This window comes from Plasmodium malariae (assembly GCF_900090045.1).
Source record: "Plasmodium malariae genome assembly, chromosome: 11".
Taxonomy (NCBI): Eukaryota; Apicomplexa; class Aconoidasida; order Haemosporida; family Plasmodiidae; genus Plasmodium; species Plasmodium malariae.
In genome coordinates this window covers 2,199,057-2,226,644 of record NC_041785.1, presented here as the reverse complement: position 1 = coordinate 2,226,644, position 27,588 = coordinate 2,199,057, and the positions used below count along the sequence as shown (strand labels likewise).

General features: G+C 26.4%; 7 protein-coding genes across 7 annotated transcripts; 5 read left to right on the top strand and 2 right to left on the bottom strand.

Annotated features, from left to right (window-relative positions):
• Nucleotides 1–1,093: 1,093 nt before the first annotated feature.
• Nucleotides 1,094–2,452, top strand: SAM50 (sorting assembly machinery 50 kDa subunit, putative; the record flags this gene model as incomplete). The annotated part of the gene is made up of 1 exon (XM_029006217.1): nucleotides 1,094–2,452. One exon carries the CDS (start codon nucleotides 1,094–1,096, stop codon nucleotides 2,450–2,452), a length of 1,359 nt encoding a protein of 452 aa, XP_028862729.1.
• Nucleotides 2,453–3,544: 1,092 nt separating this feature from the next.
• Nucleotides 3,545–3,841, bottom strand: PmUG01_11054400 (conserved Plasmodium protein, unknown function; the record flags this gene model as incomplete). The annotated part of the gene is made up of 1 exon (XM_029006216.1): nucleotides 3,545–3,841. One exon carries the CDS (start codon nucleotides 3,839–3,841, stop codon nucleotides 3,545–3,547), a length of 297 nt encoding a protein of 98 aa, XP_028862728.1.
• A 1,898-nt stretch (nucleotides 3,842–5,739) lies between these two features.
• On the bottom strand, nucleotides 5,740–6,736 carry PmUG01_11054300 (proteasome subunit alpha type-2, putative; the record flags this gene model as incomplete). The annotated part of the gene is made up of 2 exons (XM_029006215.1): nucleotides 5,740–6,338; nucleotides 6,628–6,736. 2 exons carry the CDS (start codon nucleotides 6,734–6,736, stop codon nucleotides 5,740–5,742), a joined length of 708 nt encoding a protein of 235 aa, XP_028862727.1.
• A 2,431-nt stretch (nucleotides 6,737–9,167) lies between these two features.
• On the top strand, nucleotides 9,168–11,173 carry PmUG01_11054200 (conserved Plasmodium protein, unknown function; the record flags this gene model as incomplete). Its single annotated transcript, XM_029006214.1, has 2 exons — nucleotides 9,168–9,213; nucleotides 9,696–11,173. The coding sequence occupies 2 exons, from the start codon at nucleotides 9,168–9,170 to the stop codon at nucleotides 11,171–11,173; spliced, it is 1,524 nt and encodes a 507-aa protein (XP_028862726.1).
• Nucleotides 11,174–14,131: 2,958 nt separating this feature from the next.
• On the top strand, nucleotides 14,132–16,175 carry CCT6 (T-complex protein 1 subunit zeta, putative; the record flags this gene model as incomplete). Its single annotated transcript, XM_029006213.1, has 2 exons — nucleotides 14,132–15,683; nucleotides 16,054–16,175. The coding sequence occupies 2 exons, from the start codon at nucleotides 14,132–14,134 to the stop codon at nucleotides 16,173–16,175; spliced, it is 1,674 nt and encodes a 557-aa protein (XP_028862725.1).
• A 3,311-nt stretch (nucleotides 16,176–19,486) lies between these two features.
• On the top strand, nucleotides 19,487–20,731 carry OAT (ornithine aminotransferase, putative; the record flags this gene model as incomplete). Its single annotated transcript, XM_029006212.1, has 1 exon — nucleotides 19,487–20,731. One exon carries the CDS (start codon nucleotides 19,487–19,489, stop codon nucleotides 20,729–20,731), a length of 1,245 nt encoding a protein of 414 aa, XP_028862724.1.
• A 1,881-nt stretch (nucleotides 20,732–22,612) lies between these two features.
• PmUG01_11053900 (conserved Plasmodium protein, unknown function) lies at nucleotides 22,613–25,330 on the top strand (the record flags this gene model as incomplete). Its single annotated transcript, XM_029006211.1, has 1 exon — nucleotides 22,613–25,330. The coding sequence occupies one exon, from the start codon at nucleotides 22,613–22,615 to the stop codon at nucleotides 25,328–25,330; it is 2,718 nt and encodes a 905-aa protein (XP_028862723.1).
• Nucleotides 25,331–27,588: the final 2,258 nt, after the last annotated feature.

Sequence of the window (27,588 nt, the reverse complement as noted above, 5' to 3'; positions counted from 1 at the left end):
TATATACATGCATGTATACACTCATACTTACAAACACGTATGCTCTAAGTAGTCATTTCAAAATAAACCCCTCTGCTAGCTTCTTTTTCCGATTACTCTTTTTTAATAACCATTTTTATAATTTCTATTTTTCAGTCTTCTCAAAATTGCATTTATCGATTTTTTTTTTATACCCTTCTGCTCTTTTATACATTAACACGAAATTTATTTATTTATTATTTTTTTTTTTTATATTATTCCTTTTTATACTTTTTTTTTATATATTTTTTTTTTTGTTGTTTTGAACTTTTCACGTTAAATTGCCTCGTAGCATTTGAAAAAACTTTGCGTTTTAGCGAAATTAAAAAATGGAAGAAAAGCGCAAAAATGAGGAAGTAGTGATAATATAAATGATGACAAATTATGGTATAAATTATGGCATAAATTAAAGAAGCAACGAAGAGATCTGCAAGTATAAAAAAAATATCCACGTGAGAGTGATATATTTATTTTAGGAAAACGCGAAAAAAAAAAAATAAAATAAAATGAAAAATGAAAATAAAGCAATAATTAAGCTATAATAAAGCAATAAATAAGCTATAATTAAGCAAAAATTTAGCAAAAATTTAGCAATAATTTAGCAATAATTAAGCAATAATTAAGCAAAAATAACATGAAGTAAAAGAAAACAAAATGAGGCAAAACGAAACAAAAATAAAATGAAATCAAAGAACAAGATAATATTAGTGGAATTTATTCTTGCCTTGTGATAAATCATGCCCCAATATATGTGGTGTACTTCGGACTCCGTTTTTTACTGCTAACATATATGTATGTATATATATATGTATATATATATGTATGCACGTTTTTGGAGCAAATTATAAGAGATAGGAACCTCATGTGAATAGCAGTTTTTCGGTACACGAAAGTAAGGGGAATTACTTAGTTACACTGTTCGGAGTGTTTTGTGTTTTCAAGGGGTTGAAGAAAAAAAGCGAAGCAGTCATTATACATATACGTACATGCGTACATACATACGAATGCCTGGAAGAGTACATGTTTGCGCGTACCCACGTACGTAGGTACGTATCTCGCAGCGGACAGCAGAAAGATGAATACCGAAATTGATTTGAAGCAAAATATAGGCAGCGTTAAAATAAATGTGGATGGCATAAGAAAAATAAAAAAAAAGAATTTGAATTTTTTATTTGATGAAATAAAAAAGAGCAGTAATATTGAGGATTTATTCCTGAACATATCGAAATGTAATGGGAAGATAAATACTTTGAGTATATTTGATGGGGATCCTGATGTAAAATTACGAAGTATTGTAAACAGAAATATTACGATAGATTATATATTAAAGGAAAAAAAAAATAATTATATGATAGGTACAAATGTTAATAATAGAGGAGAAATAACAGTAGATTTCGATATGAATATACCTTATATATTAAAAACTATTAATAGTATTGAACTGAAAGCTAACATAAATAGTTTATATACCAACAATTTTGCTGTTCGTTTTTTAATACCATATATATATTTTATAAAAAATGGAAAACTCATTTTTGAAAGTAATATAAGTAGTCTTAACAATACAAAATGTGCATCATACATTGTTAAGACAAATTCATTGAAAACATTTCTATTAAGGGATAACCACTCTTTTACATGGGAGGTTAACTTTAATAAAATATATCATAAAATAAATAAAAATTTTATACCTTCCAATAAAATTCTTCAATTGCAAGATAATCATATTAAACATACTATTAAACATAATTATAAAAAAGACAGACTTAATTATATGATAAATAATGGAAAAGAGGATAAAAAATTTTATTACACTCTTTATCCCACGTCAGGTTATTACTACGAAATTGAAAATGAAATTTCTTTGCCATTTTGTGAAAGCAAATTTTTTAAAAATCATTTAAATTTTTTGTACGTACAAAAAATACTCCAAAATTTTTATTCATACATTAATTTTAGCAATGGAATGAAGTATGATTATAATAAAGATAAATGTTGTTATATAAATAAATTTAATTTTACTGGTAGTATAGGTAGTTCTTTAATATTTCGAGGATTTGAACATAATAGTATTGGAAATGCAGAGAAGTGTTTTAAATTTAATAAAAAAAAAAAAAATTATGATATAAATTATAAATATTTAGGTGCTAACTTCTTTACTAATATTCAATTTATCTTTAAATATATTTTTAATTTTTATAATTCCAAACCAATATTATTTTTTTATGTACAGTTGGGAAAACTTAGTGATACATTTTTTTCTTCCATTACACAATTAAAAAAAGACACCAGAGTATCTGCAGGTATTGGTCTTATGACTTACATTCAAAAAAATATTTCGCTAGAATTATTTTTAAGCTACCCCTTACTGCATACGCCAACAGATAAGACCAAGTTATTTCAAGTAGGCTTAAATTTTAAGGGCGCCTTGTGAACTGCTCAAATATGCACAAATGTATACCCAATATATGCATCTAAGATATGCATTTATATATTTTTTGCCAACTTCAGTAACTTGTGCTTTCCCTTTTTGAAGCATAAGGTTTTGCTTAACCCCTACATGTGTTGAATAATGCGTCGTTGCTTCAGTTTAATATATACACATGCACATAATATACATGTACATTTTATTTCATTTTATTTTTTTCTGTTTGGATTTTCATCTACGCCTTCATTTCATCTCATACACAGCTGCTATTCAGTAGTATGCGGAAAAAAATAAAAAATATGTACTTGATCTTTTTGTTTGATCGTTTTTTAAGTTATAAACAGTTCATTACGGTTTATACAATGCTTCATATATAATAAATGGAATAACAAAAAAAAAGGGAGTTATAAGCTTATATACCCACATATATATACGTATGTATACATACAATGGATAAATAAAAACAAAAGATACACTAAAATGAAAAAAGAAAAAAGAAAAATAATATATGAACTTCCTGTCATAAAAAAGCATAATAATGGAAAAGTTAAAAAATTCCTTAAAATATGTTACAGATGAAGCAGATTTTTATTCATTCGAAAATTTGAATATAAAGGTAAGTCCTTCTCAAATATGCTATAATGATATAATTCTATTGTAATAGTGAAATTGGTGCTCCTTTTGCTTACTTTTTCCCGTTTTTGTATAAATTTTCATTCTATAAAAAAAAAAAAAAAAAAAAAAAAAAAGCATGAAAGAATTATGAACGTGCAAGAAAAAAAAGGATATTTTATGAACGCGCAAGGTAAAAAGGACATATTACAAACAAGCAAGGCGAAAAGGACATATTACATACAAGCAAGGCAAAAAGGACATATTACAAACAAGCAAGGCAAAAAGGACATATTACAAACAAGCAAGGCAAAAAGGAAGTCTGATGTACATATGTGGGAATGATAAAAATAAAAAAAAAGAATGAATAAATATGGCTAAAATACATGAGTTCCCACATTAAATTTTGTTAATGTACGCATAAGTGTGTGCACATATTTACAGGGACACACGCATGTGCACCCTTTGCTTTTAACTTTTTTGCTATTAATAAATCACCTCCTTATAATATTTGTTGGTTTCGTAAATGGACTGGCAAATAGGAACAGATGCCATTAAAAATATAATGCCGTAAAAAATTTTCATTATTGGTATCCTAGTTGCTTTGGGCAGGTTTGCAGCGAAATTTGTTTCTGCATTAGTTTTATCTGTTTTTATATTTTTCATATCAGTACTTAGATTTCTTATGCCTACGTGATTTACATTCGTAATTAATGAAAAAATCAATTTTTTACATTCTACAGTTTGAACACTTTTAAAAAATATGGCCTTTAAGTAATTCATTTTTCCTCTTTGTGAAAAATACTTTACAGTGTTATTTAAGATCAAAAAATGAAGGTTTGCAAGAGGGTTGTTTATGCGATCTTAAAAAATTATATCCATATATACGTACGTATATAAATACATATATAAATACATATATTAATACATATATATATATATATATTTGTGTATTTATATGTTGTGTTACAAAATAAACGTTTTATACATACACATATGTATTTATGTATATACATACATATATATATGCGTACGTATGTAGTAAATTTCTTTTTTTTTTTGGCTGTTAGTGTTTTCACCTTTTTAGAAAATTGATTAGTATTCCACCGAGCTCACACAAAAACGATAATGCACAAATAGGAAAATGAAAAAATACGAAAATTAGTAAATATGTTCCACTCACAGGGACACTAAATGACAATATGTATATTCGTAAACTTGTTAAAATTTAATTTTTAATAATATGTAAAGAAATCCAGAAAAAAAAAAAAAAAAAAAAAAAAAGGAATTAAATAGCATTGTTTTACATTGAAAAGGGCAATATTTTTTTATTTGTTTATTTTTTATTTTTTTATTATTATTAACAAGTTTGCTTAAGTTTTAAATGGTTTTTACTTACATTATTATATCTTACTTTTTCTTATTTTGCCTGTAGTAACTATTAAGTGTACAAATACATAGGATGTTTTATGCATAAGTCTACAAATAATTTGGCGCGTACACTACAATTATTGCACTTTTTCTTTTTTCTCATATAAATTATTGCTCTTTTCACCCATTTTTCATTGGATGTTTTTTAAAAAAAAAAAAAATTTGGAAAAAATTGTTATATACCATGCTTTACGAGAAAATATAAATGCGTATATAAACGTATATATATATATATATATATATATATAATTTGTTGTTCTTTTTTTTTTCCCTTTTGTGGCTTTAAAAAGAGAGGTTTAGAAAATGTACACACAAATTTTATATTATTTTTTAAACGGTCTTATTTTACAATTTTTTTACTTGTTACCTTTTGCTTCTTCTTTTTACTTCTTTCTTTTTACTTCTTCTTTTTACTTCTTTCTTTTTGCTTCTTCTTTTTACTTCTTTCTTTTTACTTCTTCTTTTTACTTCTTTCTTTTTACTTCTTTTTACTTCTTTCTTTTTGCTTCTTCTTTTTACTTCTTTCTTTTTACTTCTTCTTTTTACTTCTTTCTTTTTGCTTCTTTCTTTTTGCTTCTTTCCTTTTCTTTTTCGTAATATTTACATGTCCACATACACGAGAAAAGATGCAAACATTACATGTAAAAATAAAGCGGTTTCAATATATGCACATGTTAAAAACTCATTGTTCGTGTTTCGTTTTAACGCATATTGTGCACTTTTCTTCTTTTTTATTCCTCTCACACAGCTTTTTTGTTATTTTACACATAATTATTCTGTTCATTCAAATGATATCAGTTTATCCTATTCGCAAATGGTTTAACCCCTTAACGTCACATGCATGGCGTACACAGTGCTCATATAATTATAATTATTTTTTTTCGCAATATGATGAGTGTTTTCCGTCGTTCGTTTGCTTGTGTGAGCATATAATTGTATGTGTACCCACATATGGCCACATATGCACATGTAACTACATACATACATATATATATATATATATATATATATGCATATGTATGCATATACTTACACATGCTTGTACGTGTACGAACAAGCATACATACGTGCGAACATCCGGGCGCACAAACACATTTAACACTTCTCCCAACTTCTTAAAACTTCGAATATGTGAATTCGCAAAGAAATGCACTTCACTCTCTTTGCTTACTTATGTGACTCAGCGCACTATTACATATATATATGAAGCACCTCTGGGGGAGTTTCCCCTTTGCATCACCTCCTTGGTTTTACTCAATCTCTATGAGATAATCCTTAATTTCATTTGGAGTTAAAATTTTAAAGGGTTTATTATTACAGGCAACACCAATTTCTATATTCTTTTCATTCATAATTCCTTCATAACTTTCTTTTAAAGTTAAAATGGCAGTATGTATAGCATCTTCTATTTCAATATCGTTGTTATATCTTTTTTCCAAAAAGGAAATATTATTTTGATAATCTTTACCTATACATGTAGCTTTCCAATTGAAATAACAACCAGATGGATCAATTTGATATAGATGATAACCATATGCATCAACTCCACATATTAATAAGGATAAACCAAATGGTCTTACACCTCCAGTTTGTGTAAATTCTTGAACAATTGATGCTATTTCTTTAACTAATTCTTTTACTAATATTTCATTTCCATACTGCAAAGAATATTTTACTGCTTCTTTTCTTGCTCTCTTTAATAATACACGAAAATCGCCTGGCATACCAGCATATACTATTCCGATATGTTCACTTATTTGTTGAATTTTGTAAATACTATTTTCTTCAATCAGTTCATTCGGGCTCTTTTTCTCTGTTGCAATTATCACTCCGTTTTTTGCTCTAATACCTTTACAAAACAAAAGAAAAACAAATGATTATTTTGTTGTGGTAAGAGGTCTGTATATGTACGATGAAGGAGTAACACTCACAAAAAAAAAAAAAATAAATAAAAAACAGCTAACAAACGAGAATGGATCAAAACAGTAACATAACCTCTTCGTATATCTTTGTGAATAATCAAAATGGCCATAAATTGGAGTACACACAAAGGTACTCTAAAAGTTAACATAAAATCGTACAAAAACAGAATATACAAATTGGTATTTATATATAAAAAAAAAAAAAAAAATAATTACCTAAGGCAGGAGAACTGCTAGATACCCTATTTAGGGCATATTCAATTTGCACTAATTTACCAGTCGGACTAAAAGTTGTTAAAGAAAAGCTATATTCACCGTCAGCCATATTTTTTTTTTTTTCCCTTTTTTTAAATCAAATAAAAAGAGGCTTTTCTTACTTCAAAGGGGAGGGGTGTGGGAAAATTTACAAGTAAATACGCATACGTAAATATAAGTACATACATATGTACTTAAAAACGTACATATATATATAAGTGTATATATACTAACAAAAATGGCTCAAATGACACTGTTTGCTTGACTTATACATTTCACTTTTTTATTCCAGTAAAAATTTTCTTCAAATAAGGGGAATGAAATGTATACATATAAAATGTATATTTTTTTTTTTTTTTTTTTTTTTTTTTTTTTTTTCAAACAGTGATACATAGGCCAAGGTTTAAAGAACTACGCCACGGTAAACAGTCGTACATATTTTTTATGTGCATACAATTCTACTACCGCTTTAAATTATAACACAAACAAGCAAGGGCATCATAGGCAAAATAAACGTCCTCGATGATATCATTATCATCGTCATTATTTTATTAAGGGAGAAAGATGGTACCTATTCCTTTTGCTTTTCTTTTCGTCCCTTTTTTTTTATTTTCCTTTTTTTAATTTTTGGGTGTATAATCTTACGGTAGTAGTGTGCTATATATTATTTTATAATTAATTCAGCTGCGAGTTTTTCCTTTTTTTTTTTTTTTTTTCCTTGCTTAGTCATATTTTTTTTTTTTTTTTTTTGCATATCTGAAAAAGTTCTTAACCATTTAGTGTACATAATTTTATGCTAAAAAAATGAGATATTTTTACGCATATAAGAAAATGAATGTTTTTCCTATTTTAGCTTAAATTAAAGCTTATTGCTTATAAAACTGTTCAACATAGATTAAAGTAAAAAAAAATGAATAGAACAAAATGGGACGGCGTATGTATATATAGAGTGAAATGACTTTGTTCATAATTTTGAAAATAATTTTCTTATACTTGTATGGAATTAATCTTTATAGAAAAATGTACACATTTTTGTTTAAGAAAAAAAAATGAATTTTGAGAAACGCAAAAAGATATATGCGTTATTGAAGAAGAGATATGCCTTTGAAGCTATATCTCTACGCGCACATTATTATGTATACGCGTATGTATATGGGTATAGGTTTGTATGCACACGTACATACGTAATATGTTGAAATGTTAAAAGTCGTACGAACCTTTTTTTTTTTTTTTTTTTTTTGTAAAAAGGAAAAGGATAAAATAAGTTCTTATTATAATAGCTGCCCATGGTAATGTTTTCAGAATTTTGTGTATTTTCTTATTCACACCACGGAGAAGATCAAAAAATTAACAGCAAATAATTATAAATCCGTTAAAAAAGGGGTATCAGATGATGATTTACCCAAGCATACATTAAAAAGACGTTTATTTATATCCTCCTTTTGAATATCAGAAGGAAAGTTAAGCAAATATATATATGTATATATATATTTGTACACTTGTAGATATACATATGACATATTAATGGACGAAAAAAAATTCTTGTTTTATTCTTTTTTCTTAATCGATAATAGTGTTCTTATTTCTCACTTTAAGGATTTCATATTAGGACATTTTGCATATTTAGCGGATTTTTTTCAAATGTTTTGTTTTTTGCAAATGGTTCAGTTATTCTTAACATGTGATTGGTAATGTTTTCCGGCATCTTTCTTTATTTATCATTTGTTATTTTTCTTTTATTTTTTTTATCATTTTTTTTTTTCGTTTTTAGTGTGAATATAAACCTCACTGTTAATGCATTTCCACTTGTTTTTTCCCATCTTTAAAAAGGATACAGCGGTTTCTCATTTTTTTTTTTTTTTTTTTTTTTTTCTCATACATGCTTCAATTGCCATGTAAACCTTTTTAAAATAATATGTATGGAGCGAATAAAAGAATAATTTCCTCATTTAAATAAAAAATATGTAGAAGGTATATTATGAGTTCCTCTTTCTTTGAAATATTTAAATAATGTTTTTAAGAAGGTAATACAGTTTTTTCTGTCCATTTTTGGTATAGCGTAATAAAAAAGGAAAAGGAAACGAAACTCTTCACGCTCGCATTTCGCTAAAGCGTTATATTGATGCTACATTGGCAGTACATTGACTATACATTGACTATACATTGCCGCTATATTGCTGCTACATTGGCAGTACATTGACTATACATTGCCGCTATATTGCTGCTACATATCTGTTGCTGTTATTATTATTTCTGTTTTAATTTCTTTCTTTTTTTTTTTCTAATTTCATTTAGTAGTATAATTTCACTTTGTAATGCAAATTCATTAGCTTCGATTATCTTCATTTCCTCCCCTCGTGAATGTCACATGCACACAATACAGTATTTTAATAAACACATTTTTTTCTACAACCTAATATTCAACTTATTTTCACTCTGCTAATTTTATTTTTGAATAAAATAAATTGAAGTTTTAGTTATTTCTCAACTGCTTTTCGAACATGGAAGATTTGAGTGAGCTAAATAAATCAAGCATAAAGATGTTATGTATTAATAAATATGTATTTTTATATCTATATACGTATATTTACATGTATACATATATATATATATATATATATATATATATATATATATATATATATATATATATATATATATATACATATTTATTTACTGTCTAATGGATATTCAAATGCGTATATATAAAATGTGCACGTGTTAATGTCGAAAAGTGACATTTATATGACTAACTATACTTATTAGTGTATGAATGATGTCAGCTCGTTTGACATTTTTATTTTAACTTTATTCTGTGTATTTGCATGATCTGTTCATACAAAAAAAGAGAAAAAAAAAAAAAAAAGCTACCTCGTTCAGGTCGTATATGCATACAAGCTAGCGATTTTTTCTTTTTTCTTTCTTTTTTTTTTTTTTTTTTTGTGCCATATGTTTCTACCTCATTTTTCTGCCTTATTTTTGCGCAATTTATCCGTTCATTTTTCCATTTCACATTTTCTTTTTTCAAGTGGACGAGAATGAAGAATATAAGAGCGAAAGTAATTTTAATGTAAACGCAAATGTACATCAAAAAGTGGAAGATCATATTGAAAACGAATATGAATATCAAAGCAAAGGAGATCACAATGAGGTGAATGAAAGTGCAGAGGTTTCAAGTGACGAAAACGAGTACTATGAGAAGGAAAAGGAAGAGAGTGGACATTACGAGGAGCCAAATGATGGGTTTAGTGATGCAAGTGAACGGGAAGAAGTAAAAGAGGATGGAGTAGAAGAGGACGGAGTAGAAGCGGACGGAGCAGAAGAGGGAGGAGTAGAAGAAGATGGAGTAGAAGAGAACGGATCAGAAGAGGGAGGAGTAGAAGAGGAAGTAAAAGATGAATTAGAAGAAGAAGTAGAAGTAGAGGAAAAAGAAAAAGAGAAAGAAGAGGATGAAAGAGAAAAGGACGTGAACGAGAAGGAAGAAGAAGATACAGCTGAGCAAGAAGATACAATAGAAGTAGCTGAGCAAAAAGAAGAACAGATAATAGAAGCAGCTGAGCAAGAACAAGAACAGAAAGTAGAAGCAGAGGAGATGGAAATAGAAGAAGAGAAGTACGCAGAGGAAGAAGAAAAAGAAGACGAGAATGACGATAAATACGTAGAGGTGGAAGAAAAAGAATACGAGAATGACGATAAATACGTAGAGGTGGAAGAGAAGGAAGACGAGAATGACGATAAATACGTAGAGATCGAAGAGAAGGAAGACGAGATTAACGATAAATACGTAGAGGTGGAAGAGAAGGAAGACGAGATTAACGATAAATACGTAGAGGTGGAAGAAAAAGAAGACGAGAATGACGATAAATACGTAGAGGTGGAAGAAAAAGAAGACGAGAATGACGATAAATACGTAGAGGTGGAAGAACAATACGCAGAAGAAGCATTCAGAGATTTACACAGTAGAGTAACCAATGCAGATAAGGATGACGAAAATGTACATCATAGTATTAGTTACGAAAATTTATGGAGCAACCAGAAATTAAATGTTATGAGCTTCGAAAATGTTGAATATAATTATGGATATATGGGCGAAGAAAGAATGGACATATGTAGTCCACTCCATAAAGAAGGTAAAGGGAAAAATGAACAGCTCAATAAAAGTGTAAATAATGAAAATTTAAAATTTGAAAATGGTAAAAACGAAAATTTAAAATTCGAAAATTGTAAAAAGGAAAATTTAGTAATACATCCGGCTGATCAGAAAATTATTAACATAATTCAAGGTAATAATAAAAAGTTTACATTCCCTTCCATACACCCGACAGATGTACATATATCAGACAAAGAAAAGGAGAATATTTCTGTGTATCATATCAATCCAGAAAATTTTAGTTATAAATTTAACAATGGCTTAAAACCGTCTGATGGTTATTTATTAATTTATCCCCATGTGTCAAATAATTCCATTCCCCCGAAAGTTAAAAAGAAAAAGCTCAGATGTTGCTAGGGAGAAAATGTAATGCCATCACTCAAATACACGTATATACTTACATTCTTAGTACATAAGTAGTATGTACATAATACTAACATACACACATTTACCTTTTTTGCATCTTCATCAACTATACACTATGGTAGCACAATTTTCCCTTTTAATAACAGTAATGTGTATTACTCTTTTTTTTTTTTTTTTTTTTTTTTTTTTTATTTGCTCATCTCATAGTAACAATTCTTTTGTGTATAAATTTTTTTTTTTTTTTTTTCTTTTTAAACGTTCATTTATATGTTGAAGCTGCTTTAATTACTCATCATTTATTTTAATCAAAAATGGTTCTTTTCCCTTTCCTCCCCCCCCCTTTTCCAGCTTTATTTTCTTTTGGATTTATTATGTTAACAACGTTTATATAATGCCTTTAATATTTCATTAAAATTAAAAATATAATACTTTCTGAACTTAACCGTTAAAATAAAATGCCGTCTTCCGTTATACAAAGTAGTTGGAAGTTAGTGTATGTATATGTATATATATATATATATATATGTATATGTATATATATATGTATATATTATATGGCCACTCGTCATCTTCTTGACTTGCCAATTTATCAATTTATATGGTTTATACATAGCATTATAATTCTAAATATTTAAAAGGAACGGAAAAAAAAAAAAAAAAAAAAAAAAAAAACTGATTTGGACCTAATATCAATGCATAACATGTGAATGAAGTTATTTATAATTATGTGAGAATTTACTCTATGTCGTGGTAAATATAAAAAATTAAAAGAAGCATAAAAGTAATAGGAAAAACTACCAATGCAAGCATATTTATCTCTATGTATTTGTGCACCCTTGTATATGTACGTATAGAGGATGAAAAAACGGGTGAATGGGTACTATATTCAGCCTTTTATTTTCATGTATTGTGAGAGGAAATCAAAAATGTGTACACATGTACACATATATTTGTATAGGATAAATAGGGATACAGGAAAAAAAAAAAAATTAAAAAATTAAAACATACCTTGTGTTAAATCAACAAAATACACTCATCTATGTTTATACTTCAAGTGGTACCAAAGGTTGGGGAGTCGTACAAAAAAAAGCAAATTTTTTCACATAAATATGAGATATTTCATTTTATTGCCATTGCTGTCCTGCTACTTATTCATATTAATTGTATTACTAGTATTGGTATCCCAAGTGGGCAAATTTTTTTTTTTTTCTTATATGATATATTGTCATGCGTATATAAATTATATGGAAAAAAATGCTTTTAAGAATAAATGAAAATTAATTTTCTACAAATAGAACGACATTTTTCTTTTTTTTTTTTTCTTTTTTTTTTTCTTTTTCTTTTTTTCTTTTTCTTTTTTTCTTTTTTTCTCATTCTTCAAGCAAAATGATTGAAAATAAAATATAATATTGAACGGAGTGTTTTTGCAAATGGGAGCATGAACAACCTACGTGTAAACAACATGTATACAATATGTATACATAAATATACGTATGTACATTTATATATTTAATTAGAGCTCATAACAGCGCATACGTCTGTATTGTGTTCTCTGGAAGTTTCTTCTCATGTCCACTCTTTTTCGCTTGTTCTATATTTCGGATAAAATTAGAGTACAGAAACTTCAATGCAACAAATTAGAAACTCATACATTGACAGTTTTGCAAAAATACAAAAATAAAAAAAAAAAAAAATAAAAAAAAAAAAAAAAAAAAAAAATAATAAAAAATAAAAAAACGAAATAAAATAAAATAAAAATAAAGTAAAAAAATAAATTAAAGCAAAAAAATAAAATAAAGTAAAAAAATAAAGTAAAAAAATAAAATAAAGTAAAAAAATAAAATAAAGTAGAAAAATAAAATAAACTAAAAAAATAAAATAAATTAGAAAAATACAATAAAGCAATATCTTGGTTTAATTTCGGTTTAATAAATTTCCCTTTTAAAATTTATGTAATTAATATAAGAGAAAAATTAAACCACAGTTCCACAGGTTTTTTTTATTTCCCCCTTTTTGAAACTACTTCATACTGATTAACAGTATTTTTTTTTTTCCATTTCTTCTCTATATTTTTTCTATTTCTTCTCTATATTTTTTCCATTTCAACTCTATATTTTTTCCATTTCATCTCTATATTTTTTCCATTTCTTCTCTATATTTTTTCCATTTCTTCTCTATATTTTTTCCATTTCTTCTCTATATTTTTTCCATTTCTTCTCTATATTTTTTCCATTTCTTCTCTATATTTTTTCCATTTCTTCTCTATATTTTTTCCATTTCTTCTCTATATTTTTTCCATTTCTTCTCTATATTTTTTCCATTTCTTCTCTATTTTTCTTTCATTTGTTCTCTATTTTTTTTCATTTCAACTCTATTTTTTTTTTTCCATTTCCCATTTTTTCTTGTAATAAATTGTGAAGGTAAGTCCTAAGAACACAATTAACAAGAGGTTTATTTAAGTGCATTCTCTGTGTGCCCTCATTTTATACATTTTTTGTGTTCACGTTTTGTATGTAGTACATAACCAACTGGAGCGTAAACTATCTCTACCGTTGTATGCACATTTTGAGAAAGAACAAATATGAACCACATCTTCGACACTATTTATGATACATTTACATATATAAATTACAGAATATCAATGCACGTTGCTTTTTTTTTTTTTTTTTGCTGTTCTTTGTGCTTGCTTGCCAGTCTCTCTTTATGATCATTTTGTGTAACTGCGTTTTGTCATTTCTGCTTTGTTGAGTTGACGAAGTTGTAATGCACATACGAAGACGTAATAAATATATGAGTACGTAAGTGCGTGAATACGCAAATGCAAGAGTACATACGCACGTGTATGTATACTTATATACCTTCGGGGCATGCACATTGTGTACAAATAGAATAAAGGACTGTGAATACACCACCACCACCCCTCCTTTTTTTCTTCTCCTTATATCTCAGATGTCCATCCACTTGCTGAATAGAAAGGCGGACAGCCTACGATCGACGAATGTACTTCTTACAAACATCAATGCAAGTAAGGGAATGTACGAAATAATAAAGAGCAACTTAGGACCAAAAGGAAGCTACAAAATGTTAGTGAGCAGTTCTGGAGCAATAAAAATAACAAAGGATGGAAACGTTCTTTTGAACGAAATGATGATTCAACATCCTACAGCTAGTATGTTAAGTAGGATATGCTCAAGTATTGATGAAAATTTAGGAGATGGGTCTAGTAGTAATCTTATTGTAGCCACATCGTTAATATATTTGTCGGAAAAGTATATCATCTATGAAAGTATTCATCCACGTATTATAACACAAGGTTTTGATTCTGTTAAAGCAATTCTATTAGATGTGTTAGAGAGTATGAAAATACCATTACATATAGAAAAGAAGTTCGATAAAGAATTACTATATAACGTTGCTAAAACTTGTGTGCGAACGAAATTACCGATAGCATTAGCCGACAAGTTGGCGGATGATCTAGTAGAGAGTATTAAGATAATATATAATCCAGAGAAACAAATAGATTTACATATGATCGAAATAATAGATATAAAAAGAAATATGAGTATAAACACGAAACTAATTAGAGGAATGGTACTAGATCATGGTTGTAGGCATCCTAACATGCCAAGTAAATTAACGAAATGTTTTATATTAGTTTTAAATGTTAGTCTAGAATATGAAAAAAGTGAAGTGTTTTCTTCTTTTGTCTATTCTAATGCTGAGGACAGAAGTAAATTAGTGGAATCTGAAAGAAAATTTACCGATGATAAAGTAAAAAAAATTATAGAATTAAAAAAAATGTTGATCGAAAAGAAATTTAAAGAAAATAATGAATTATATAATTTTGCTGTATTCAATCAAAAAGGTATTGATCCAATTAGTTTAGATTTATTAGCTAAGGAAAATATCATGGCATTAAGAAGAATAAAAAGAAGAAATTTAGAAAGAATAATTTTATGTTGTGGTGGTAATGCATGTAATAATGTGTACGATTTGACGGAGGAAGATGTTGGTTATGCTGGATTAGTATATGAAATATGTATAAATGATGAAAAATATACCTTCATTGAAGAAGTGAAAAACCCAAAAAGCTGCTCTTTATTTATTCAAGCACCAAATGATTATACTATTAAACAAATAAAAGATGCTATTAGAGATGGACTTAGAAGTATTAAAAATGCCATTGAAGATAACTGTGTTATATCTGGGGCAGGTGCATTTGAAATTATGGCGTATTGCAAATTAAAAGAAGAAGAAAAAAAAATTAAAGGAAAACAAAAATTTGCCTTTGATATATATGCTAATAGTCTATTAAATATACCCAAGATACTCTTAGAAAATAGCGGACTAGATATTCATCAAACGCTGTTCAATGTGATTGATAAGTACAACGAGGACCCCTCCCAACCCCTAGGGGTCGACTTGGATACCGGTGAGCCAATCCTGGCCCACTTGAAGGGTAATAAACGATACTGTCCAATTCAAAAGTTGGACGGGCAAAGTGAACACTGGAAGCGTGAATGGTGGCGGGCAGGGGAAAAAATAAATAAAGTAAAAAAATAAATAAAGTAAAAAAAAAAAAAAAAAAAAAAAAAAAAAAAAAAAAAAAAAATAAAATAAAATAAAATAAATAAATAAAACAAAGCAAAATAATTAATAAAATAGAATAATGCAAAACAAGAAGAAACAACGCAAACGTTACCCTGCCCGTACACGTTCTGCCTTCTTACGCTAGCGTTCGTTACATTCTTCTGGATGGTTCACTAAAAAGGAAAAGCCATTTATTAGATGTCCTATACTAAATGGCATTCACTGTATAGGGGTCTTTACTAAATAACATTTTATTTCTTCCTTTTACACCCCCTTTTTAGGAATATACGACAACTATTGTGTAAAGAAACAAATTCTGTCAATTGCAACGGCTATATCACAACAAATTCTTTTAGTAGACGAAATTATAAGAGCTGGAAAATCTATGGGTGAAGAAAAGTAGGCACTTTTGTGCTTCTCCCTATTTACATATTTATTTGGTTATTTATGTATGTATTTATGTTTTTACATATATACGTATATATTTACCTATTTATGTAGTTATTATATTCTTTTTGTTACATATTCATTTGCATATTTTCATATTTCTTTATCTTATTTTTTCAAAAATATTATTATTTTATTGCTTTTTTTATTCAATCATTGTTTTTTCCCTAACATGAACAAAAAACACCCCAACGTTTCACCATTGCTATGGGCCTTATACGATATATATATATATATATACACATAACTCTGCCATCTTATTTTTTTTTTTTGCGCATTGTGTATATATCTATATATATACATACATGTGAACATGCATGAGCGTGTATATAAAAATGTAATCGTATATTGGCGAACGCAAACATAAATATACATATATTTAATTATGTACGTATAAAAAACAAATACCTCATTAAAAGGAAAATTATAAAAAAATGCAAAAAAATTTTAAAAGCTTAAACTAGCGAAACAGAAAAAATTCATTTCTTATATTCCAGAATCATAAATGGTGATACCAGCTATATATTTTATTGTATCGGTCTTTTTAAAAGAAAAAAAAAAAAAAAAAAAAAAAAAAAAAAAATGTTGTAAATATTATTATAAAGCTTTTTTCACTTCAAAATGTTCTCTTTATGCTGCTCCTAAATACCTATTTACTATTAAGTAAATTAGAATAAAATGACAATAGCTGTAAATTATTTTTCTTAGAATATTTTTAAGGATTATTTTATTTTACCTTAAACTATAAATTGTACATTTACATACTATTATTTTATTACATATCTTTTCAAAGATATTAAAAAAAAAAAAAAGGATAATCAAAGCTACTTTTAATAAAAGAATAACTAAAGTGCTCCATTTGTACATGCTTACAATTATATGTACGTTCAAATAAAAATTTACAAGTATATACATATATATATACATATATATCATGCCGTAAATATAAGAACTGCTGGAAGGAGTAATAATTTCTTTGCTCCCATTACATAACTAAAACGACGTAAATACATATATATATTATATATACATATATATATATATATATATACCTGATATATTCACGTACGGGCGAAACAAGGATATCAGTTTTATACTTATGCTTGAAAAATAAAAGAGAAAAAACAAACTTTTTTTTTCTTTTTTTTTAATATATTAATAAATATAATATATTATACAAATTCATTTTTTATTCGACTAAGAGTTGATCAAATATATATGCGACATAATAATCGTATACTATTATCTTATGAAAAACTCGTGCTTGTTTTACTCGTACATAATTCTGTAATTTTATTTATTCAAATATGTACTTGTACATTCGTAAATTCATAAATTTAAGCGTTTATATATTATGTATAATATAAACAAATTAAGAAAAAAATTCTTGCTTTCATACGAAAATATATATTTTGAGGTTAATGGGGGAGATATGCTATTGCTTTATTTCATGTTATTATTATCTACCTGACTGGTGCATGTAATTCCTAGATCACATTAGAGTAATTATGAAAATACCTAGTAAACATTTGATATTATTTTTGTTTAGTAATATCATACATAGCAATTTTATTAAAATATCTAATTAAGCATACTACGGTACATGCAAAAAATAAAAAAATATTATAATAAAAATCCCTATAATCTGAGCTGTTATTATATACCTTTGCAGAATATGAAAATAACATGTACAAGGTAAAATGAACAAAAATGACACACTTTTTTTTTTTGCCTGATTTATTCAATATTTGAATTATAAATATATATAATACATATAAATAAATATATATATACATATATATTATAATATATATTTTTATTCCTAAATTTAAAAATGATCTTTGTTAAACTTTTTTAAAACTTATTTTTTATGAATTTCACATTTTTAATATGCTTTTTTTTTTTTTTTTTTTTTTTTTTTTCCAATTTAACAAAGATAATAAAAATTATTGAAAACAATTTAAACTGATTGAATCAAACTTTTTATACTTAAAAAACATACTTGTCAAATCACCACTACTGCTTCTTATTATAGGAATATGAGAAAGCAATTATTTTATCATTAAATACACATACATTATTTTAAAATATAATAATACATTTAACTTATACTTCTTCTTAATAGAAATAATAAAAGCAAAACAGAAATCAGGTATCTATATCATTTGTCGTAAAACCAGTATACATTTATATGATAAGATAATAGAGCAAATACTCTTTTTACTGCTTAATTATAAATTTAATTTATTGTTGCTATTTTATACATTTTACCGTTCTGCTCCTTTTTGCTTATCTGTTTTATTTTTTTATTAATTCATTTTTTTATTTTAATTTTTTTGTTTTTATTTTTTTTATTTTAATTTTTTTGTTTTTATTTTTTTGTTTTTATTTTTTTGTTTTTATTTTTTTTTTTTTAAGGTTTTTTCAATCTGTGCACATGAAAAAAAATATTTAAAGGATACAGTTTTGTATAGTTACACAAACTTTAATTATTTTTTGAATACACGAACCCCGAGTTCAACATATTCCGTAGTTAGGATATATTTCTCTTAAATATTTTAATACCATTATTATTAAAACGTTTTTATTCGTTAAAAAGTAAGTATTCCGACGTGAATAATATAAACTATTATGCCCATACAAAATATAAGTACAGGGTACATACACATATATATATATATATATATATATATATATATATATATATATATATACATATAATACATATATGTAGAATATTTTATTATTGTGCACTATGTCGTTATGTAAATTGTATTTTAACATATTTATGCATCTACATTTTTAGGTTTTTTTTTTTTTTTTTTATTATTTTATTCATGTATTTATGATTTTAAAAATAGTATTGTAAAAAAATTCATTCGATCCAAATAAACTGGAAGAGCTTATTTTATTTTTTATTGTATTTTATTATTTTATTTTATTTTTTTTTGAAAATTTATGAACATGCAATGTTTTTTTTTAAAAATAGCTATACGTTCATAATATATTATGTGTCGATCATTTTTGTTAAATGAATAAATTGAATGCACCTTCCAGTACCTATTTGATTTATGCAAACAAAATATGGGGGTTATTCTTTAAATACCTTATAACATACAATTTATATACAAAATAGTATGTACACGTACGAAGGATGCATAAATAATTTATGTGGGAGCAGCGTGCATGTGTTTTATTATTATTTTTTTCCTGTTTTTATATTAATTTAAATTATTTGTTTTTTTTTTATGAACAGTGCAGAACAAAATGGACTTCGTTAAGGATCTGAAGAGTAGCCAGGACTATATGAACAACGAATTAACCTATGGAGCACACAATTATGACCCAATTCCAGTTGTTTTAAAGAGAGGAAAAGGTGTGTTTGTATATGATATTGAAGATAGGAGGTACTACGACTTTTTGTCAGCGTACTCATCAGTAAATCAAGGACATTGTCATCCTGATATTTTGAATGCAATGATAAATCAGGCCAAAAAATTAACAATATGTAGTAGGGCATTCTTTAGTGATTCACTAGGTGTTTGTGAACGATTTCTTACAAGTATATTTGGTTATGATAAAGTGTTAATGATGAATACAGGGGCAGAAGCAAATGAATCAGCTTACAAGTTATGTAGGAAATGGGGATATGAAATAAAAAAAATTCCAGAAAATTCTGCAAAAATTATTGTGTGCAATAATAATTTTTCAGGAAGAACATTAGGTTGTGTATCTGCATCCACAGATAAAAAATGTAAAAATAATTTTGGTCCATTTGTACCAAATTTTCTTAAAATACCTTATGATGATTTAGAAGCTTTAGAACAAGCTTTACAAGATCCACATGTTTGTGCATTTGTTGTTGAACCAATACAAGGGGAAGCAGGTGTTATTCTACCATCTGATAATTATTTTAAAGGTGTTGAGAAATTATGTAAAAAATATAATGTATTATTTGTAGCAGATGAAGTTCAGACAGGGTTAGGTAGGACAGGTAAATTATTATGCACCCAACATTATGGTGTTAAACCCGACGTTATTTTACTTGGTAAAGCATTATCAGGTGGACATTATCCCATATCGGCTATTTTGGCAAATAATGATATAATGCTTGTTTTAAAACCTGGTGAACATGGATCAACTTATGGAGGTAATCCACTTGCAGCTGCAATATGTGTAGAATCAATGAAGGTGTTAATAAATGAAAAATTATCAGAAAATGCTGAAAAATTAGGTGGACCATTCTTAGAAGAACTTAAAAGAGAATTAAAAGATAGTAAAATTATTCGAGAAATTAGAGGAAGAGGTTTGTTGTGTGCCATTGAATTTAAAAATGAAATAATTAATGTATGGGATATTTGCTTAAAATTAAAGGAAAATGGACTTATTACAAGGTCTGTGCATGACAAAACAGTTCGTTTAACTCCTCCCCTTTGTATTACCAAGGAGCAGTTAGATGAATGTATACAAATTATTTCAAAAACGATTAAATATTTTGACGATAATTTGTAAACGTTGTGCTATGTTTTTGTACTCTCTAGCCTATTAGTAACAAAAAATAGTACCTTTGTGTTATACTCCAGCGATGTACGCGAAAAATGAGTAAATAATTGAGAATACACATTTATATATATAAACATATGTACAAATATACATAAAACGTAGTATAGTATTTCCACGGAATAGCAAATTTTTCATTTTAACTTTCAACTTTTTTTTTTTTTTTTTTCTTATAGTATAAAGTGAGTAGACCGTTTTACCAAATTTGATTTTTCTTTAAAAGGGATATATATATATATTATATATGTGTTTGTGTGCGTTTCTTATGTATTATGTTGTATCATTATTACTGCGTACCTTTTAACTTAACGCATATATGTATTCTCTGATCTTTTTCATCTGATATTTTCTTTTTTTTTGAGCTCATTCCTCTACCATGCTCATTTCTTCTTTTTTTTTTTTTTTCCTTTTGGAATAATATCGTTTTGTGCCTTTTTCAGTTTTCCATTTTTAGCCATCCATTTTTAATCTTTGCTTGTTTTTTTTTCCTTTTTTTTTCCCATCTAATCTTTTTCTTATTTTCCGTTCCTTTCTTTGTTTCCTTTCCTTTCTTTGTTTCCTTTCCTTTCTTTGTTTCCTTTCCTTTCTTTTCTTTGTTTCCTTTCTTTTCTTTTTTTTCCTTTTTTTTTTCCGTTTGTTCAAGCCTTTCAAATTTTGAGAGTTAAAACTCTTCAAACAATTACCGTTCTCTTACCAAAGTTCTAGGAATACTTCTGTAACTCGAAATTAACTACTCTATTTTTTTTTTTTTTTTTTGTAAGTTTTTTGGTGTACATTTATTCAATTCTTTTATATATATTTTATAAACTCTTATTTCGTTCATCGTGTTTTGCTACTATATATATAAATGTAAGTAGACTGTTTGATACCATACCAGAAATGGTGAGTTATTGTTTATAATTATACGTTTAGCATTTTTCATTAATACATAAATTTAATATTACATACTATTCGTACGAAAAAAAAAAAAAAGTGCATAAATTTTACAATTTAAAAATTTTTTAAGTTGTTTAATTAGTTTTACCTTTTTTAATTGTTAATAGAACGTAAATACAGTTATTTTTAAATAAATATTTTTTTTGCTACGAATCAAACGAAAGTATAAAAATAAAAAAAAAAAACATGAACAATTCATGTATTAATGCCATATGCGCAAATTTATGAGCCGTACTTTTCAAAAGGTTAGTAAATTGTTGAATAGAATTATAATTTTAGCAAAAAATTGTAAAGTGAGACTTTTTTTTGCAATAATAGAATAAAAATTTATCATTTTTTTTTTTTTAAATTATATAGTTTGTAAAATTATAATTTTAAAATGTTCGTAATATTTTCGTTTCCTATGAATTTTGTTGTATGTCCATGAGAATTAACTTGCTGACACACTCCCTGCGCTTTTAAATTTGATTTTACTTATATTTCATGTGTTATCGATTATGCATACAATATTAAGTATACTCAAGTATTACTTATGTGTACAATTAAATAAACGTTTACGCATATATATAATACTCACGTGCGTATAATACTTAAGTACATATAATACTTACGTACATAAAACTCTTACTTGCATAAAACTCTTACGTAAATATAAAACTTACGTAAATATAATACTTACGTGCATAAAACTCATACGTACATATAATACTTACGTACATAAAACTCTTACTTGCATAAAACTCTTACTTGCATAAAACTCTTACTTGCATAAAACTCTTACGTAAATATATATGCAAACAAACCCATCCCCTTGTTTTCCCCTTGTTTTCCCCTCGTTTTTCCCTTGTTTTGTTTGCAATCCCCCGATTTAGCTGCTTCGTTGACACGATTGTAGCAATGAATGAGGACGTGGATTTACTTGACTACCTAATGCACAAAAAGGAAGTGAAAAATATAATTGAAAATGAGGCGGACGATATAAGCAATTTTATGACTTGTAAAAAAATGGAATTAACTAAAAAAAAAAATGAAAACATCAAAAGTATGAAAAAGTTAATTTTGAAATATCCTGATACATTTATAAAAACTTCAATTATATCTAGAGAAATAAAAAAAAACATACAAGACAACGAAATGTTATTTGATGACATAAACATTAATTTTGAAAAAATTTCAGAATTATTTGAAAGTGATGATTATAAAAAAAATATAAATAATTTAAAATATGATTTCAATTCACATATGCCAAATGATAATTACTTAAGAGAAATTTTTAAAATTCCCTTACTACTTTACAAAGGAAACGAAAAGGAAAATTTGCAGGAGTGTATGAAATATATAAAAATATGTTGCACTATAAAATTATACCTGTGTGAATATTATAATTATAATTCGAGCAACGAATGTTTAATAAGATACCTAAAATGTTATCAAAAAAATGTAAATAAAGAAATAAAAAAAACAAGAGAACATATATGTGAGTTAATTATGAAATGTGAAAATGTAGACACTTTAAAAATTTACTTGCAGCACTTGTCTGATATATATAATTACTTTAATTTACCACTTAGCAATATGGAAGCGGATAAAGAGTGCTTTGCCAGTTCGAATGAAAATAAAAATGGCAAAAAATGTATGAACAGGTCAGGCGCTTGTAATACGAATGATAACAATTTACCGAGTAGTAATCATAATAATATGACCAATTCAGGCAATTTTACAGATTGCAGTATAAAACGCAAAACGAATATCGAATATATTAAAAATGAATTTTTAATTTTGAAGCATTTTAGTATCATAGCGTTCGTAAGAGAAGAGTTGGAAAAAAAAAAAAAAAATAATAAAATAAACAGTTACTTAACTATTTATGAAATAATAACTGCGTTTTTCAATCAAATTACACATTTAAAAAGTATCTACGAGCATATATTTAATATTGCAGTAGACACGAATTTATATAAACACATAATATTTATGTACTATTTTGCTCTTTCGTTAATACATATTAAAGTTAAACAAAATAATACTTTATTATTTGTAAGTGAATGTAATAACGATGGGAATAAAAGCGATGTTAGTTTACTAAATAAACTGAACAAGGAAATTCTTACAAAAATAAAGAACGACTACTGTAATGATCCCCATAATGATGACAATAGAAATGTAGAGAAACTTTTAACAGAAAAAGAAAAAAATAATAATAATATTTCCTACAATGAGAGGATGGAAATACAGAAGGACGGACATAATAAAAGAACATGTGACAGTTATTTGGAAACTCCTCAGTCAGTATCCTCTATGACAGCTAGCAATCTTTTTATGAATTGTTCAGAAAAAAAATTAGAAAATGAAACTGCTATAGATAAATACAAAGAATATAAAAGTAACAAGAACGATTTGGAGAAAATTTTTTTTAAGGACAGCTTACCTTCAAAATATCATTTTGTAAATTTAAATAGCTCCATATTCAGTTACATGTATTACTTTGTTTTTTTCAAAGATGACAAGGCAATTTTAGCCTTCCATAATTCTGATGATGAAAACAAAAAGGAAAAAAAAAATAGAGGAAGGAAGGGGGAAAACTTTCCGAATGAAGAAAAAATTAATTTAAAAGAGTCAATAAGTTCAGTATATCGCAAAAACATACTGTTGAAAAATCATTTTAACTTCGTTGATAATTTATATGAAGAAGAAGATAAAAAATGCGAACAAAAAAAAAGAAAAATGAGTAAACAGAAAGGTGAGCAATTGGGTGATCAAATAGGCGAGCAAATAGATGAGCAAAAAAACCATCAAAAAAGTAAGCAAAAATTTATATGCTTTAACAATTACAAATCGATACAAGCTTTAGTCCAAAGTCAGAAAATTAAAGAGTCTGCATGTGAATTGTATAAATACAGAAAAGATAAACCACCCCTCATTTTAGTAGCAGAAAGACATGAGAACAACAACACTAGAATGGACGCCTCTACCATATTTGATAACATTTTAAATAAGATATTTATAATATATATTTACGATTTTCTTCAAAGGAGTAACTATTATTTTTATCAAAATATTTTATTTTTTGATGAAAATGAAAAAAATGAAATAAGTAGTCAGGGTGTACACAATACTACATGTGTAATAGCAGAAGAGATTAAGCGTCAAAGAGAATATTTCCTTAAAAATAGGAATGATTTTTTTTTTCAATCCAAAAGAGAAGACAAAGACGAAATGAAAAAAAAAACAAATTCTTCAGACGAATTTAACCAGAAATATTATCATGAAAAAATAAATGAGAAATTGAAATATGCCTTTTTAATTTCTTATTTTTTTAATATTACATTTATTTTAAAAAATATTAAATATTATGTAGATAAATCCTTGTTCTTTGTAATAATTTCTTTCTTTGAAAATTCATTTAAAAGTGTCATTGAACATTTAATTATAATCTTTATCAAAAATCATAATATTTTTTTTAAATACCAGACTTTTCTTTTTATAATGCAAGTACTTTTTAAAACTATTTTTCCTTTTACCTTTTTTTTTCTTTCTTGCATTTTTCACATTGATGTGACCAGTTCAACGGTATGTTTAGAAAGAGGAGAGGGGGGAAAACTAAAATTCGACTAAAAAAGGAAAAAGGAAAAAGAAAAAAAAAATACGAAAAAAAAAATAAGAAAAAAAAAAAATATGAAAAAAAAAAATAAGAAAAAAAAGAAAAAATGTTAACACTTCATCTATTCAACCAGTGCACACACGTACAAATAACATAAAATATCTAACATATAAATGATCATTTTCTTCTCACTCTTTTCAGGAAAAAATTTTTAACATACTACAAAACTTTGGGATTAGTGTATAACAAAATAACAAAATTTCCTACTTTTTCTCATTCACTTTTTTTTACTGTTACTTTTTTAAAACGTATTTTTATTCAAATTTTCAAGGACCACATAAATAAATTCGGGATATTTTATAAGTAATAACTTTCTACCTTTTTTTTAGTTGAACTGCATGTAAGCATAGTTGTTACATGTTCGTGCAAAACCTACATATATTCAAATATATACAGTACGCACACATCATTGCTTATTTTTTCCATTCTTAAGCAATAAATATAGAACATAGAACGTATAAAAGAACGCACACAAGATCGCACAAACGAACGCACAAAAGAACGCACAAACGAACGCACAAAAGAACGCACAAAAGAACGCACAAAAGAACACACACAAAAATGTGTTCACATTGTGCATAATATGTGGATATGTTAAAACATGACAAAGTAAGAACATATGTTTATGCAAATTTTTGGACTTCCCATTTTTATGTAATTCCTTAAGAAGGAAAAATGAAGGACGAGATATAAATATTTTTACGACTATTTATGTTTGGTCCATACATGGTTTTATAAAAAGCATATTTTTTCTCCTATGTATAAAACGAGAATAAAAAACAAAGCTTTTTTTTTTTTTTTTTTTTTAGCAACGAATTGACATTTCTGTTTATTCATAACATAATAATGTAAACATGTACTTGTCATAATAATAAATTTCTTTAGAAAAAATAATAAAAATTTTTATCATTATTTTTTCAAACTCCTGCTTAATGAAGAGGGGTTTCCTTTCACCGAAGGTTGATACCATGACTATATGCAAACATATTTAAGCACGCATATGTAAGCAAACATATTTATTGAAGCATACTAAAGTAAACTTACTAACTGACGTGTATTCATGTATAAGTTCTTTAAGTATAGTAAGGCATAAGTAATGTACATCGTCATGTAGCAGCGCTTACAGTTCTTTATAACTTGTCATATGTATATATATATATATGTATATATATATATATATATATATATATATATATATGTATATGAATGCATGTATGGATAAAACAATGCTTTAGTGTTTTTCATATGGCGAAAAGGAAATCGTTTGTTGCTGTATTGTAACATTTGCGCACAAGTTAAAAGAAAAAAAAAAAAAAAAAAGCTATCCAAGTGTCAAAGAGCACTTCAAGTTGCTTATACCATATATCTATTTTGTTCATATACACTTCACGCATATAGGAACAAAATTGAAAAAATAAAAAAATAAAGAAATGATAAATAAGAAACAATAAATGATAAAAAACAAATCAGAAAAAAGAAATAAACACATTTGTATTTTCGCATAATTCAATTTGATATAATTTAATAGAATTTAACCTTATATTTTAATTTACATTTCTCTGTAAACAAAATTTTAAAGCAGCATTTTACAGAAAAAATATGCATTTATGTTGGTAATTATATATATGTATATATATACATACATACGTACATATGTTTAATCCATATGTATAGCTTTACGTTTGCTATATACATAAGCAAATGCATTACTTATGCGCATGCTGTGCTTTAAGCTTATAAAATTACTTGTTAACCTCGGGCATCTTTTCTTAATGTCAATTATTAAAAAATATATTTTTTATAAAGAGAAAATACAAATATTGTATTTGTAAGTTTATATATGTACGTATATGTATATATATGTAACTATATGCATATACATACACCTTTTAGTGGCTTGTCATTATACATTTTTGCGTATGCGCGCATGTTATATATATATATATATATATACATACATACATACATACTTACATACTTACATACATACATACTTACATACATACATACATACATACTTACATACGTACATACATACTTACATACATACATACTTACATACGTACATACATACTTACATACGTACATACATACTTACATACGTACATACATGTACGTGCGTATTTGTCTGTGTTGTATTTATGTACTCTTACTTTTATCGGTTTGTTTGTATTTATGTTATAAACGTATCTCGTCGTATATACTAATGTTT